At 44.9% G+C, this 14,351-nt stretch overlaps 1 protein-coding gene across 2 annotated transcripts in view; it reads left to right on the top strand.

Annotated features, from left to right (window-relative positions):
* Positions 1 to 9,923: 9,923 nt before the first annotated feature.
* NSF (N-ethylmaleimide sensitive factor, vesicle fusing ATPase) overlaps positions 9,924 to 14,351 on the top strand; it is a 148,387-nt gene continuing 143,959 nt past the window's right edge. For both annotated transcript variants that reach the window (XM_052657417.1, XM_052657416.1), the window contains exon 1: positions 9,924 to 9,957. In XM_052657417.1, coding sequence (XP_052513377.1) covers positions 9,946 to 9,957 — 12 coding nt within the window. In that variant the 5' untranslated portion in view covers positions 9,924 to 9,945. The remainder of the gene's footprint in view (positions 9,958 to 14,351) is intronic.

Genomic DNA, 14,351 nt, shown 5'->3' with positions numbered 1-14,351 from the left:
AAGTGGTTTGCCATTCCCTTCTCCAGTGGGCCACATTCTGTCAGACCTCTCCACTATGACCCGTCTGTCTTGGGTGGCCCCACACAGCATGGCTAAGTTTCATTGAGTTAGACAAGACTGTGGTCCATGTGATCAGATTGGCTAGTTTTCTGTGATTGTGGTTTCAGTCTGTCTGCCCTCTGATGACCTCTCTCAGCACCTACCATCTTACTTGGGTTTCTCTTACCTTGGAGGTGGGGTATCTCTTTATGGCTGCTCCAGCAAAGTGCTCCTTACCTTAGACGTGGGGTAACTCCTCTCAACCATGCAGCCGCCACTCCTGTTCCGGCCTTTCCCTTCTCCAGGGGATCTTCCCAACCCTGGGATCAAACCCAGGTCTCTGACATTGCAGGCACATTCTTTACCAGCTGAGCCACAAGGGAACCCCAAGAATACTGGAGTGGGTAGCCTATCCCTTCTCCCGGGGATTTTCCTGACCCAGGAATCACACTGGGGTCTCCTGCATTGCAGGCGGATTCTTTACCAACTGAGCTATCAGGGAAGCCCTGATACTTGAGACAGAGACAGAGGGCTGCACATTAAATGACATTAAAATTTACACAACCCAGGTTTACATGGACAAAAGAAGTAGCAGGTCATGGGTCACCGTCACCCGTTACTAAATTAGTAGAAAGGTTATCTCTAAGGCATAGTCTTGGTGATGCTAGGAGACTGTTGCTATTTATGGTTGAAAAGATATTTCTGTTAATAAGGAGGTTCGGTGCATGCCTAATCCCTGCTAGCTCAGACGGTAAAGCGTCTGCCTATGCTGGAGACCCGGGTTCAATCCCTGGGTCAGGAAGATCCCCTGGAGAAGGAAATGGCAACCCACTTCAGTATTCTTGACTGGAAAATCCCATGGACTGAGGAGCCTACAGTCCATGGGGTCGCAAAGAGTCAGACACAACTGAGCGACTTCACTTTCACTTTACTTTAATTCGGCTACACAATCCACAGTAGAGGGGAGAGAGGAGGCCAAAGGGCAGAGAAAATTTTCTATGCTTAAGTTTCCTTTGACTTGCCTTAGAACTACAAATTTTTATTTCATCATAGTTCAATATTTAGATTTTTTAAAGCCTTTCCTTATTAATTATGCTGTAGTGAACATCATTTTTTCCCCTTTCTACATTCTTTCCTAATTAAAAAAATTCCAACAGTGAAATCACTACATCAAAACATTAAGGTTTTTAAGGATCTTGATATATATTACTTGCCAAACTATTCTGAATAGATTATACAAATTTCCATTCCCATCAACCAAGTGAAAGCTGAACTTGCTTTATCATCTGGTAAGTTCTTTTTAAAAGGAGGGTTTTTAGTGTCTTTGTTTTCTAATTTGATAACCAAAAGAAGTGTCATATATTGGTTTAATTTTCAGTTCTTTGATTACTTGGTTTATTCCCCCCCCAAATGTTTACTAATATTTTTATTTCCTGTACTAAGAATGATCAACTTGTGTCCTGATAACTTGCAAGAAAAGATGTAAAGTGGTTTTGCTGTCAACTATTCAGTTTGTTTATTTGAATGGAATCATCATAAGCTGAAAAAAACGATGAAATAGCAAAGATTAGATTTTTTTTACCTACTGTTTGTGCCTATGGAAGGAATGTTTAGGCTGATAGCTTTTTGCCTCCAGTGCTCACAACTGGAGAAGATGCATTATTTTCACAAGAGCTGCATCCAGTGTCCTAGCCCGTATGGCACTCAATTGCTAAAGGATTACAATTTATAGATACATATAAACACATATCTTTATGTATATTTCATACATACCTATATGTTTCATATATGTAAGTAGGCAGTCCCCAGTTTACAATGGTCTGACAATTTTTTGACTTTATATGGTAGGGAATCAGTATGCATTCAGAAGAACCATACCTAAAATTTTGGATTTTGATCTTTTCCTGGGCCAGTGATATGTTATCCATTTGGGCAAAATCATCTAACATCAAGCCCCACAGGTCTCACAAGTTCTATGGGTCAGCCACACATTCATGAGGGTAAGCAACTGTACACCTAAAACCATTCTGGACCCATACAACCATTCAACAGAATGCACTTCTACTGCAGTAGCCAATAAGTTCCATGAGATAGTCAACACCTTATTTCAAAACAGGTTTTGTGTTATATGTTTTTGCCCAAATGTAAGCTCATATACGGAGAAGGCAATGGCACCCTACTCCAGTACTCTTGCCTGGAAAATCCCATGGACGGAGGAGGCTGGTAGGCTGCAGCCCATGGGGTTGCTACGAGTTGGACACTACTGAACGACTTCACTTTCATTTTTCACTTTCCACTTTCATGCATCGGAGAAGGACATGGCAACCTACTCCAGTGTTCTTGCCTGGAGAATCCCAGGGACGGGGGAGTCTGGTGGGCTGCCGTCCATGGGGTCGCACAGAGTTGGACATGACTGAAGCGACTTAGCAGCAGCAGCAGGCTAATGTGAGTATTCTGAGCATGTTTAAAGTAAGCTGTTGTTGTTCAGTTGCTCAGTCATGTCCAGTTCTTCGATCTCATGGACTGCAGCACGCCAGGCTTCCCTATCCTTCACTACCTCGCAGAGTTTGTTCAAATTCATGTCCATTGAGTTGGTGATGCCATCCAACCATCTCATCCTCTGTCATCCCCTTCTCCTCCTGCCCTCAATCTTTCCCAGCATCAGGATCTTTTCCAGTGAGTCGGCATTTCGTATCAGGTGGCCAAAGTATTGGAGCTTCGATATCAGCATCAGTACTTCCAGTGAATATTCAGGGTTGATTTCCTTCAGGATTGATTGGTTTGATCTCCTTGCTCAAGGGACTCTCAAGAGTCTTCTCCAGCAGCACAATTCGAAAACACCAATTCTTCGGTGCTCAGCCTTCTTTATGGTCCAATTCTCACGTCTGTACATGACTACTGGAAAAACCATAGCTTTGACTATACGGACTTTTGTCAGCAAAGTGATGTATCTGCCTTTTAATACCCTGTCTAGGTTTGTCATAGCTTTTCTTCCAAGGAGCAAGTGTCTTTTGAAAAGCATCTTTTCAAATTAAAAGCATCTTTTAATTTAAAGTAGGCTAGGCTAAGCTATGATGTTTGGTAGGCAAGGCATATTATTAATAAGTCCATTTTTAACTTATGATATTTTTAATGTATGATGAATTTATTGGAATATAACCCCATTGTTAGTCAAGGAAGAGCTATATATATATTTTTAATAAGAATACATAGGGGGCAAGTCCCCTTGGTGGTCTAGTGGTTAGGATTCAGCACTTTCACTGCCATAGCCTGGTTGGGTTCAGTCCCTGGGTGGGGAAGTGAAATCCTGCGAGAAAATGTAGGGGAAGAGGCTAGAAGGGAAAGAGACCTAACTTACTAGTGATTGTATTCACGAGTTGAGGTTGTGACATTTTAAGTGATTGAGAGAAAATGTTGTGCTAACTTTTTGATGCAAAACTCAACTTACTTTTTAAAAAAATAAAATTTTGACAATTAGGAAGAAAGTATAATAGAAATCATGATTGCTGCTCAGGGAAATTTAACAAGCACAAACTGTGGCAACTTCATCAATTGCTTATGACAGTAATGGTTGAGTGGGTTTTTTTTTTCCTTAATAGAATACACTTCTCTCTTCAGTGTTATTTGTACAGCATGGAAAAGTACAAAGTGCTCTTGGGAGAAGCAGAGGGATAATATCACCCAGAGAAATATCTTATTTGGAGATAGCTCCCCACGCCACCCCCGTTAGACTTTAAAATTGGTTAATAGTGTTATTAGTACTAGTTCCAGCACTCTTGGTAGTGGTAGTTCGCATCTGCCGTATAACTGCTGGGTCAGGTGCTTGAGTACTATGTGATAGTTATCTCATTTAATTCTCACATGAAAAAATTTCAGTTTAGAGAGTTTAAATGTAACACAATATTCCTGGACCACCTTTCCCCAGTATCACTAAACTTATCCCTCTGTTCTGGTCATGATCCTGCTCAAGAGATGTCTTCTCCCTCCCTTGAAAAGCCCTGCTATACATATTCCTTACCCTGGAAACAAACCTCTCCAGAAACTCTCCCTTAGATGAAATCTTCAAACACACCTTCAGTTTTTCTCAGGAGCCCTCTGGAGAAAATACAGTCATCGCCAATGTAATTTGTGGGGTTTCCCCAGTGGCTCAGTGGTAAAGAACCCACCTGCAATACAGGAAATTTGGGTTTGATCCCTGGGTCAGGAAGATCCCTGGAGAAGGAAATGGCAATCCATTCAGTATTCTTGCCTAGAAAAATCTGATAAACAGAGGCGCCTGGAGGGCTACAGTCTATGGGGTCACAAAAGAGTTGGACACCACTGAGTACTAAACAACAACAGTATGGTTTGTGGGTCTTGGGTCTCTGGCATCTTAAGGTTCTAGGCAACTCAGGTCCTCCCAGGAGACTGTAACTTCCTTTTCTTCAAGACGCATAAAAACCCATCAGACCCCAGTATCTGAATGATTCCTTTTCCAAGACATGCAGGCACCTCTCTGGACCCATGTTGTTATTATGCAGGGTTAGGCAGCCTGGCAAGTGCACTGGGGCTTGCAATGAAGGATGGCTGGTTTCCATAGCAACGTTCATCGCTTTCCAAGGAGGATCCTATCATCTCTCCTGCCCACTCAGACTTTCCAGAATGAATTGATGTTTTGTGACTCTAGGTGTTTGTCCTTGATCCTCCAAAGAGAAAAGACTTATTCATCAAAAAAAAAAAAAAAAAAAAAAAAAGAAGGAAAGAAACCAGCAATAAAAAACACTTGACTGCAGTTAAAATGCTGCATTGCATCAGCTGGTCTTCCTTTCTCTGAAAACTCTGTATCCTTTCTCCATTCTGTTCTGTTCTCTAGCCTTATCCATCATTTTGAGAAATAGGTTTCTCTGACAAAAAACAAACAGACGGCGACTTCATCTTCCTAAAATTGGCTATGATGGGGCCATAATAGGAAGTTTTCAATAAGGCTTCCTGAAAGCCTGGACTGAGGGCATGGGCTGACTGAGGGCATGGGCTGACCGATGGCCTAGGATCGGAGGGGCAAGAATAAGGATCGCTATTCACATGAAGATGTTACAGTCTCTGATATTTTGCCCTTAGAGATTTCTTTATTGCTTTCCTGGCGATATTCTCTTAAATTGCATACAGTCCTGAAAAGAGGAATGTTACTATGTTACTAATACTGAAAGTACTTGGGAAAGAAAGGAGGCACTGTAGAGGAAAGGGTATCAAAGGTTTTATGAAGATGACCTTTGTCTGCTTTACAAGGATCTTTTTCTTTTGCAAGGTCCTTGCAAGGTCTTTTGCAAGGTCTAGGTCCTTCCTTCTGTCACACACACACACACCCTGAAGATAGCTTCTGACAGTCACATCGCACAGTGCTGTTCCCCGAAACACCTGCATACAGTCCTGTTCAAAGATCTCTGAAACCCACACCTTGATGTGACTAAAAACTCCTTTCTGTCCCCAGTGCCATTTGTGTAGCCCCAGGATTCCAGACTAAAGTTAGTTTTCCCTTAACTAATGTGGAAATCAGCAAAACATCATATTCTTTGTTAAAATAAACTGGATAACAGAGCATCAGTTCACTTTATGTAGCTCACTATTGCTCTCATTCCCCCGAACACAGAAAAAGTTTATTTCCCCCTAGTTAAGTTGTTAGCATCACTGCTACAACCAGAATGTCTGAAAGTTACTCCGTCCCATTCTGAGGAAGCAATTATTAAATGCTGTTTAACTGGACATCATTTGAACATAGAATTATATCCATGGAGGGGCTTCCCTGGTGGCTCAGTGGTAAAGAATCCATCTGCCAATGCAGGAGACAACAGGTTCGATCGCTGGTCCGGGAGGATCCCACATGCCATGAAGCAATGATGCCCGTGTGCTCTAGAGCTTGGGAACCTCAACTATTGAGCCCGAGTGCTGCAACTACTGAAGCCTGAGCACCCTAGAGCCTATGCTCTGCAACAAGAGCAGCCCCCGAGAAGCCCTCACACCACAACTAGAGAGCAGCGCCCCCATCCCCACAGCTAGAGAAAAGCCCGCGCAACAGTGAAGACCCAGCATGGCGCCCCCCGACCCCCGCCCACCAAAATCCAGAAAATTAAATATATATATTTTCATGGAGTCTCCAAAACTTTGAATCAGGCCTCCACCTCTAAATGCTGGTTACCTATCAGGGAGCAGCGGGTTATACCAAGTTTACAGCGTAAGAGTTTGGAATCACTTCCTCGTTACCAGCAGGAAACACGGTTTATTAGTCAGGCTTCTCCAGAGAAACAGAACCAACAGGCTGTGTATATATAGGGAGATTTATTTTAAGAAATTGACTCATGTGATGCTGGAGGCTTGGCAAGTCCAAAAATCTGATGGGAGACACTGGAAAGCTGGCGATTCAGGAAAGAGCTGCCATTCAAGTCCAAAGGCATTCCACTGGAGAATTCTCTTTAAGTGGATATGAGCCTTTTGTTTTATTCAGGCTTTCAGTTGATTAGATGAGGTTCATCCACAGTATGGAGAGCTATCTTACTCAAAGTCCACTGATTTAAATGTAGATCTCGTCACCAAATACCCTCATGGAAACATTTAGAATAACGTTTGACCAAGTATCTGGGCACCATGGCCCAGCCAAGTTAATAGGTAAAATTAACCATCACGGCGGGTCGGAGAGTAGCTGATCAGCAAGAGCTGACCTTCTCCCCACTTACCTCACTGTTCTCTACCTTGGGTATTGCTACCTGCATGTCGTCATCTCTTCTCACCCTTCAGGTACCTGGTCCCCCTTTCCTCTCTGAGCCTATCCCTAGTCCCCTCTCCCACCTCCTCTCACCTGAAAAAGCCCCCTAGACCTTAGAAATTGACCTTAGTCATTTTCATTGTAGGTTAAATTTAAATCATTGTAAGCTGTCATTCCTAATTTCTCATTGAAAGGAAAAGACTTTCAGGGATCAGTGACAAGCTGAGGGAGATTTTGTTTGTTTTTTGTTTTTGAGGAAAGGAAAGACTAATTAAGTCACAGAAATCAAGACAAAGAGAGACAAACAGATTTTGCCAAAGACAGAAATCAGGTGGGATGTCACTGGTGGTCACATGATTAAGAATTTGCCTGCCAGCGCAGGGTACACATGTTCAATACCTGGTCCGAGAAGATCCCACAGGCCATGGAGCAATTACTGAAGCCCGAGCACCTAGAGCCCATTCTCAAGAGAAGCCATCGCAATGAGAAGCCAGAACACTGCAATGAAGGGTAGCCTCCACTTGCTGCTACTAGAGAAAGCCTGCTCGCAGCAACAAAGACCCAGCACAGCCAAAAATAAAAATAAATTAAAACATAAAATAAGACATTGCTGCTGCTAAGTCACTTCAGTCGTGTCCGACTCTGTGCGACCCCATAGACGGCAGCCCAAAAGGCTCCCCCGTCCCTGGGATTCTCCAGGCAAGAACACTGGATGGGTTGCCATTTCCTTCTCCAATGCATGAAAGTGAAAAGTGAGTGAAGTTGCTCAGTCATGTCCGACCCTTAGCATGGAGATTGGTACTTTATTAAAAAAGAAAAAAAAAAAAATCAGGTAAATTCCAGGGGGCTAGATAATCAAGCAGATGGCCTTTTCAGGATATCACCATTGGGGTAAATCAGCTCTTGCTTTTTTCTGTCTTTCTTCCTCAGGATGGTCAAGATTGTAGTTGCTTGGGAGAGAGAGCATCTGACACTGTGTCTGGGTTTTGTGATCCTTCCCAGGCCAGGGGAGTGCTAGGTACCTTGTCTGACAATGCTTCTGAGGCTACGTGAACCCAGGTACCTGTGACCAGAAAAAAAGGGGAATGGATTTGGGGCAGAAAAAATGTGTGCTGCCTATCAATCCTGACTGCAAGGATTGCTCAGAAGGTGATGCAGAATCACCAACAGTCCCACTGTTTCTAGGATGACCTTGGAATATTAGAGCAAGGCACAGATGGGATGCACAGACATGTGACAACCTGGAGTGATAGCTCAGAACCCTTACTCCCCTGCTGGAGGCTAAGCACCTCAAGGGCAGGAGCTCATGTCTGCCTATTATTTCTTTGGTGGACCCTGCAGAGAGCTGTGCACATGAGTCCAGTGAATTGATACCCTTTGTGAGAGAATACAAAGAAACCCCTATCATGGGTACATATGCTTGTAAGCTGACACAGAGGAACCTTTCCAAGCATCCAGCAAGACTATCTTTCCTAGATGAGAAACATTGCTCCTTGTCGGAGAGACTGAAGACATTTTCACTCACAATCTAGCTGACCCAGCAAAAACAAGACAACACAGCAGTGGCATATATATAAATACAGCTGCTTATTCTCCGGCCTTGAAAATAACATCAGATCAGTGTACTGACAGCCAGTGTCATCTTTTGGATCTGGTAATCATTTTGGCAAAATGTCTTTGATTTATACATTCAAAGTATCAAAAAATGCAAAACAACCTGTTAAGCTCATTGAATTATACCTCTCACTTCCTAAATAAGGAACATGGGGCTCAGAGATGGGGAGAGAGTAGCAGAGCAAGGAAAAGGACGAGAATCGAAGACTTCTGACTCCCCAGTCTATTCTATCTTTATAGTTTTTTCCAAGTCAATAGATCAGAGTTCACCTAGTTCCCTGTGTTTCCTGATGAACTCTCTGATCTGCCGATGATTAGTTAACATCTGATTTGCCCAAGAGCACAGTCTGGTTCTCAGGTACAGTGTAAATGTTTATGACACTTACCTGATTTTTTTCTTCTGCCCACCCCCCCCACCCCCCCAATCTTCAGGTCACTTATTGCTTCTCCGTTTTAAGTCGCTAAAGCATGGCCAGCTCTTATAATACTTTCCTCAAGTTGGAAAAAACTATTTCTTCTAATTAACTATGAAGGGAGGTAGCGGGGCAGAGTGGTCTAATTAACTGTGAAAAAGTTAAGACATCATTTCTTATTGTCTTGTGTAACATAAAGAGAAATATAAGATAGTGGAGACAATAAAAGCGTCAGAGACCCTATTTAGGAGAACCTCTCTTCTTACAGAGCGCTGTTATTATTACCTGTTCTGAGGAAATGTGATAGACAGAAGACGTTCAAGATTAACAACAACAACAAAAAGACCGAATTTAAGGCACAATTCATTCAAATTCCATATTTATTCTGTCTAAAATGAACACTGGTAAATGACAAAAGGTTGTTAAGAGATAAACTTACCTTTATACGTAAACATACTTAATAATAAAATTATATAAAGACATCGAAACAATCACAATTCACTTATACATTTGAATGAAATCTTAAATCTGAGCTTTCCAGGCAAAACAAACAAAATGTAAACACCAAGGTTGATCATTTCCAGGTGCTAGGAAACAAGTCCGCCTACAATGCAAAGCCTGAATTCACAAAGAACTTGAACTCAGAACCCGCTACGCATCACTGATCTTCCCAGGGGGAAGGCCAGTACCCGCACTGGGGGCTGGCTCTTCTGTACATTTTCACCCAAGTGGGTCTGGGAGCATAAAGTTAAAAGGCCATTAAAGGGCAGAGATAAGCAGGAGCTCAATGGTTAAAAGTATCAAATCCTTGCTACATAGTCCAGGGCAACCAGCCAGCTGTGATGAGATTCGCAAAAGGAGCCCTGCAGAAAGTCACCAGCAGACACGTGCTAGACGGACAGTCACTGGCCCCGGCCGCCCCCGGCAGCTCGAGTTCAAAATGGCGCCCCGCCCGCCCCTGACAGCCGCCGAACCCGCGCGCGTCCGGCGGAGCGGGGGCGCGGGCGCCGGGGACGCGGCCGGGCGCGCGCGGGCGTCAAGGAGGCTGCGCGCCTGCGCGAGGGCGGGCAGCGGGCGCGCGCGGCGGGGGCGGGCTCTGCCTAGCGCCGAGCTGCAGCGGCGGAGCCGGACGTGTCGGTAAAGATGGCGGGCCGGGTGAGTGCCGGCCCGGGAGCCGCGGCTCGAGGCGGGGGTGCCAGGCTCGCGGGCACCGGGAGGTCCAGACGGCCTCAGGGGAGGGGAGTGAGCCTGAGCAAATGGGGTGTTGGAGGGGGCGGCAGGCCAGAGACGGGGGGAAGTGGGGAGTGGTGGCAGGGGATTAGCCCTCCTCAGAAACTCCTTCCCCCTTAGGAACCTCGAGGGGAGGAGACCCCCTCGCAACCCGGGTCTCCTGGGGTCTCCTTTAATTCTCCCATTCCATCCCCTGGGGCTTGTCCCCCTAGCTTCTCAGGGTAGCCGCAGTCTCTTGGCCGTCCCAGCCCGGGTCGGAGGGCTCGAGGGGTTTCTCCGCACCCTGTTATGAGGAGGGCTTGTTAGGTGCCTTCTCTGGAACAACTGCGGGGCATCTGTCCGCTCCTCTGGGTCAAGGGCTGTGACAGGGACCATTAGGAACCCCATTCCTGGTTGTTCACAATCAGAGGTCTCGGGAAAGGAGGAGGGGGGTGCAAATGACTTTGGCTGTTAACCCTCGGCCATCGGGGGACGTGTCACTGCCGGCTCGGGCAGAAATGCCTTGAGCTTGGAGTGGGGATGGATTTGAGGTGTAGCGCTTTGCTTTTATGAATGACAGTCGTGTTGCATGCACCAGGGTATGGTATAGTTTCAGGGCTTTAAATTTTACTTCCTCCTTTAGCCCCTGAGATCGCGGTGTAGTATGGGTTTGGCTAGGGGCGATAGGACTGGTTCTGTGCTGTACTGCAGTGTGCGTTGAGCAAAAACCTCTCTGAGGGATGGATCCTGCCTAGAGATTACTGGTCATAAACCTGGGGACGTTAACTGCGTCATTAGGGGATAAGGATGTGCTTGACTGATTTGTTTCTACTGGAATATTTGAATAAGTTTGCATAGGTTATGCATACACGCAAATAGACTCCCTAAACACAGTTGTAAGTCAGGAGATTCTAGGGTGAGAAGAGACCTTAAAGGTCATTTAATTAGGCCTCTTTCTCTTCTTTTCCCCACAGCCTTATCTTTTATCTGCAGCTACTTCCTCCACAACAACTCCCTCCACCTGTGCTTCAGAGTCTGTCTCTCCCCATCTTCTAAGGAACCCCATTCCTGTGTATTCACCTGCTCCCTTTTAACAACAAACTCAGGCTTTTTCCATCTTGAAACAAACTCTCCCTCCACCCCCACAGCTGTCACCTTTTCTCTTCCCACCCTACAGCCAGGAATCTTGATAAGAATTGTCTCCTGTATTTGTCTCCCATTTGCCTTCCTCCCACTCATTCCTCAACCCACTGCGGTCTGATTTCTGGTCTCATCATGCCAGTGAAACATGCCTCTAAACTTAATTGATGTTTTTCATTCCTTGTCTTGCTGGATGTCTCAACAGCCTTTGACATTGTTGACCGTTGCCTCCTTCATGGAAAACGCTCTTCCCTTGGCTTCAGCCTCCCTCCAGTTTTTGGTCAGACCACTCTTTTGCAGACTCACCCGCCTCTACTCTGGTATTCAATGCAGATGTTCCTCAGGGCTGTGTCCTCAGTCTGTGCTTTCTCCCTAGGCAGCCTCTTCTAAGCCCAGTTTCAACTACTGTCTATGTGCCAGTGATACTCACTATTTTACTCCCAGTCCAGACCTGTTCTTTAAATTCTGGATCAATATGCCGAACTATTTAAAACCAAGACACCTCACACTCATCTTGTTCAAATAAACCCATGGTCTTATCCCACCTAATATTTTTACAGTTTCCTATATCAGCAAATGCCATCACAATCCATCCACCTATATAGGTTAGAAGCCTGGCGGATGGGGAGTGGGTCATTCCTTATAATTCTCCATCACCATATCCTCTGTCCCCAAGTAAAATTCATCACTGAGTTCTGTCCCCGCCCCACCCCCCCCCCCCACCACCGAAAAAAAAAAGGGAATTGTTAGAGCCAAAGAATCTGGCTTGGGCATTGCTGTTTTAAACCGTATCCAAACACCCACTGGGCTAATTACATGGGTTCTGTCATTTTAACGTCCTAAAAATTTCTCCAATCTATCCGTCCACCTCTTTACATCTTCATTTCCACCTGCTTTTCCTGAAGCACTGTCATTTCTGGCCTGGACTACTGCAGGAAGCTCCCAAGTGGTCTCCTTATGCCATTCACCACATTGATTATTCTCTGCCATGCACATTGCTGCTTAATCCCCCCCTTTAGTGGCATCTTATTACTTTTGGGAGAAGACCAAATCCTTAACTGGGCCTTTAAGACCCTTTGTGGTTCTGCTCCTGCATCTCCACTCACCGTCTTACTCTCTGTGCTCGGGTTATATAAGCCTTTCCAATCCTTGAACCTCTTATCACAAGGACTTTGCGTATGCTGTTTCCCTTCTTTATGGTGTTCTGCTCCCAACCGTTTACCTCCTACTCACGGATCACTCAGCTACTCAAGGGAGGCCTGTTCTGATCCCATACCAAGTCAGATCCTGTGTTAATATGCTCTTCTGTTTAAACTTTTTATTTTATATTGGAGTATAGCCTGTTAACAATGTTGTGATAGTTTCAGGTGGACAGCAAAGGGACTCAGCCATACATATACACGTATCCCCCAAACTCCACTCTCCATATATTCTTGAAGAACTGTATTCCTTTCCTTAGAAATTTATCTGTCATTTAAAACTTTTTAGCGTGATTATTCGGAGAAGGCAGTGGCACCCCACTCCAGTACTCTTGCCTGGAAAATCCCATGGACGGAGGAGCCTGGTGGGCTGCAGTCCATGGGGTCGCTAAGAGTCGGACAGGACTGAGCGACATCACTTTCACTTTTCACTTTCATGCACTGGAGAAGGAAATGGCAACCCACTCCAGTGTTCTTGCCTGGAGAATCCCAGGGACGGGGGGCGGGGGGGGGGGGGCCTGATGGGCTGCCGTCTATGGGGTCGCACAGAGTCGGACACGACTGAAGCGACTTAGCAGCAGCAGCAGCGTGCTTATTTGCCTCCACTGCTAGACTTGGCTCTCCACGAAAGCAAAGACCGTATTAGTTTTGTATTTACTGTCGTCATCAGTTATTTGTATCTGCCTGGGACAAAGGTGCTCAATACATTTTTGTTGGAAGTGAATCTAATCTCTGTCTTAATACTTTAGTGATAGAGGGTGCTATGCCATAAAGCTAGCCCATTTTAGTGTCATATTAGAAAAGTCTTGTTTGTATGGGGTTCCATGTAATTTTTATACATATTATTTCTGCTGTTTAAAACTGTAAAACTAAATAATTCCTTTTTCATGTGATAGCTCCCTCGCTGTTTGAAAACAGGTTACATATTCCCTCAGATTTTTCTCTTTTGCAAAGTAAACATCCCCAATTTCCCAAATATCCTCTATTCCAAATCCTTCATCATTTAGGTGACTTTGCTTTGGAGATGTTCTCTTTTGTCACTGTTTCTTCTATTGATAAAATGTGCTCAAGAGTCTAATATGGTGATCAGTGAAGAATCTCCTTGAACTATTATTCTCTGATGCTGGACAATACCATTATTAATAGAGGCTAAAATTGTATTCGCTTTTTTCTGCAGTAAATCACACCCTTGGCCCATACTGAGTGCTCAGTCGTGTCTGACTCTTTGCAACTCTATGGACTGTAACCCACCAGGCTCATCTGTCCATGGGATTTTTCAGGCAAGAATGCTGGAGTGGATTGCTGTTTTCTCCTCCAGGGGATCTTCCCTACCTAGGAATTGAACCCACATCTCCTGTATTGGCAGGCAGATTCTTTACCATTGAGCCACCTGGGAAGCCTGGCCCACCCATACTGAACTTAAAATCAGTTACAGCTCCAGTGTTCTTTTAAAATCAGCACCCCACCCCCCCGCCCCCCATACCCCTACATTCTAGGTATTGAGCAGTTGTTTTATTGAACCTAAGTGTGAGACCTTACATTTATCCCCTTTGCAGTTCACTTTTTTGGGGTCCGTTTCTGCTACCTATTGAAGGTTTCTTTGATTCTTTCATTTTATGCAACGTAGTGGTGCTCTGTTCCAGTGTTTTTTCATTCGAAGAGCCATAGGTTTAATAATGCTGCCTTCTGTGTCTCCATTCTAGTCATTGATAAAAGGTAGGATACAGTGGGGTCAGAAGCAGGCCTTCAGCATGCTGCTAGAGACCCTCTTCTAGGCTGGCAATATCAGTACACTTCAGGTACCATTGCTTAACTACAAATATATCTCATTTAATCCGGACAAACTGCTGCTGCTGCTGCTAAGTCACTTCAGTTGTGTCCGACTCTGTGCAGTCCCATAGACGGCAGCCCAACAGGCTCCCCCGTCCCTGGGATTCTTCAGGCAAGAACACTGGAGAGGGTTGCCATTTCCTTCTCCAATGCGTGAAAGTGAAGTCACTC

The sequence above is a fragment of the Budorcas taxicolor genome, chromosome 19 (assembly GCF_023091745.1).
Source record: "Budorcas taxicolor isolate Tak-1 chromosome 19, Takin1.1, whole genome shotgun sequence".
Taxonomy (NCBI): domain Eukaryota; kingdom Metazoa; phylum Chordata; class Mammalia; order Artiodactyla; family Bovidae; genus Budorcas; species Budorcas taxicolor.
The sequence above is the reverse complement of the archived record's forward strand: the minus strand, read 5'-3'. Positions and strand labels throughout refer to the sequence as shown.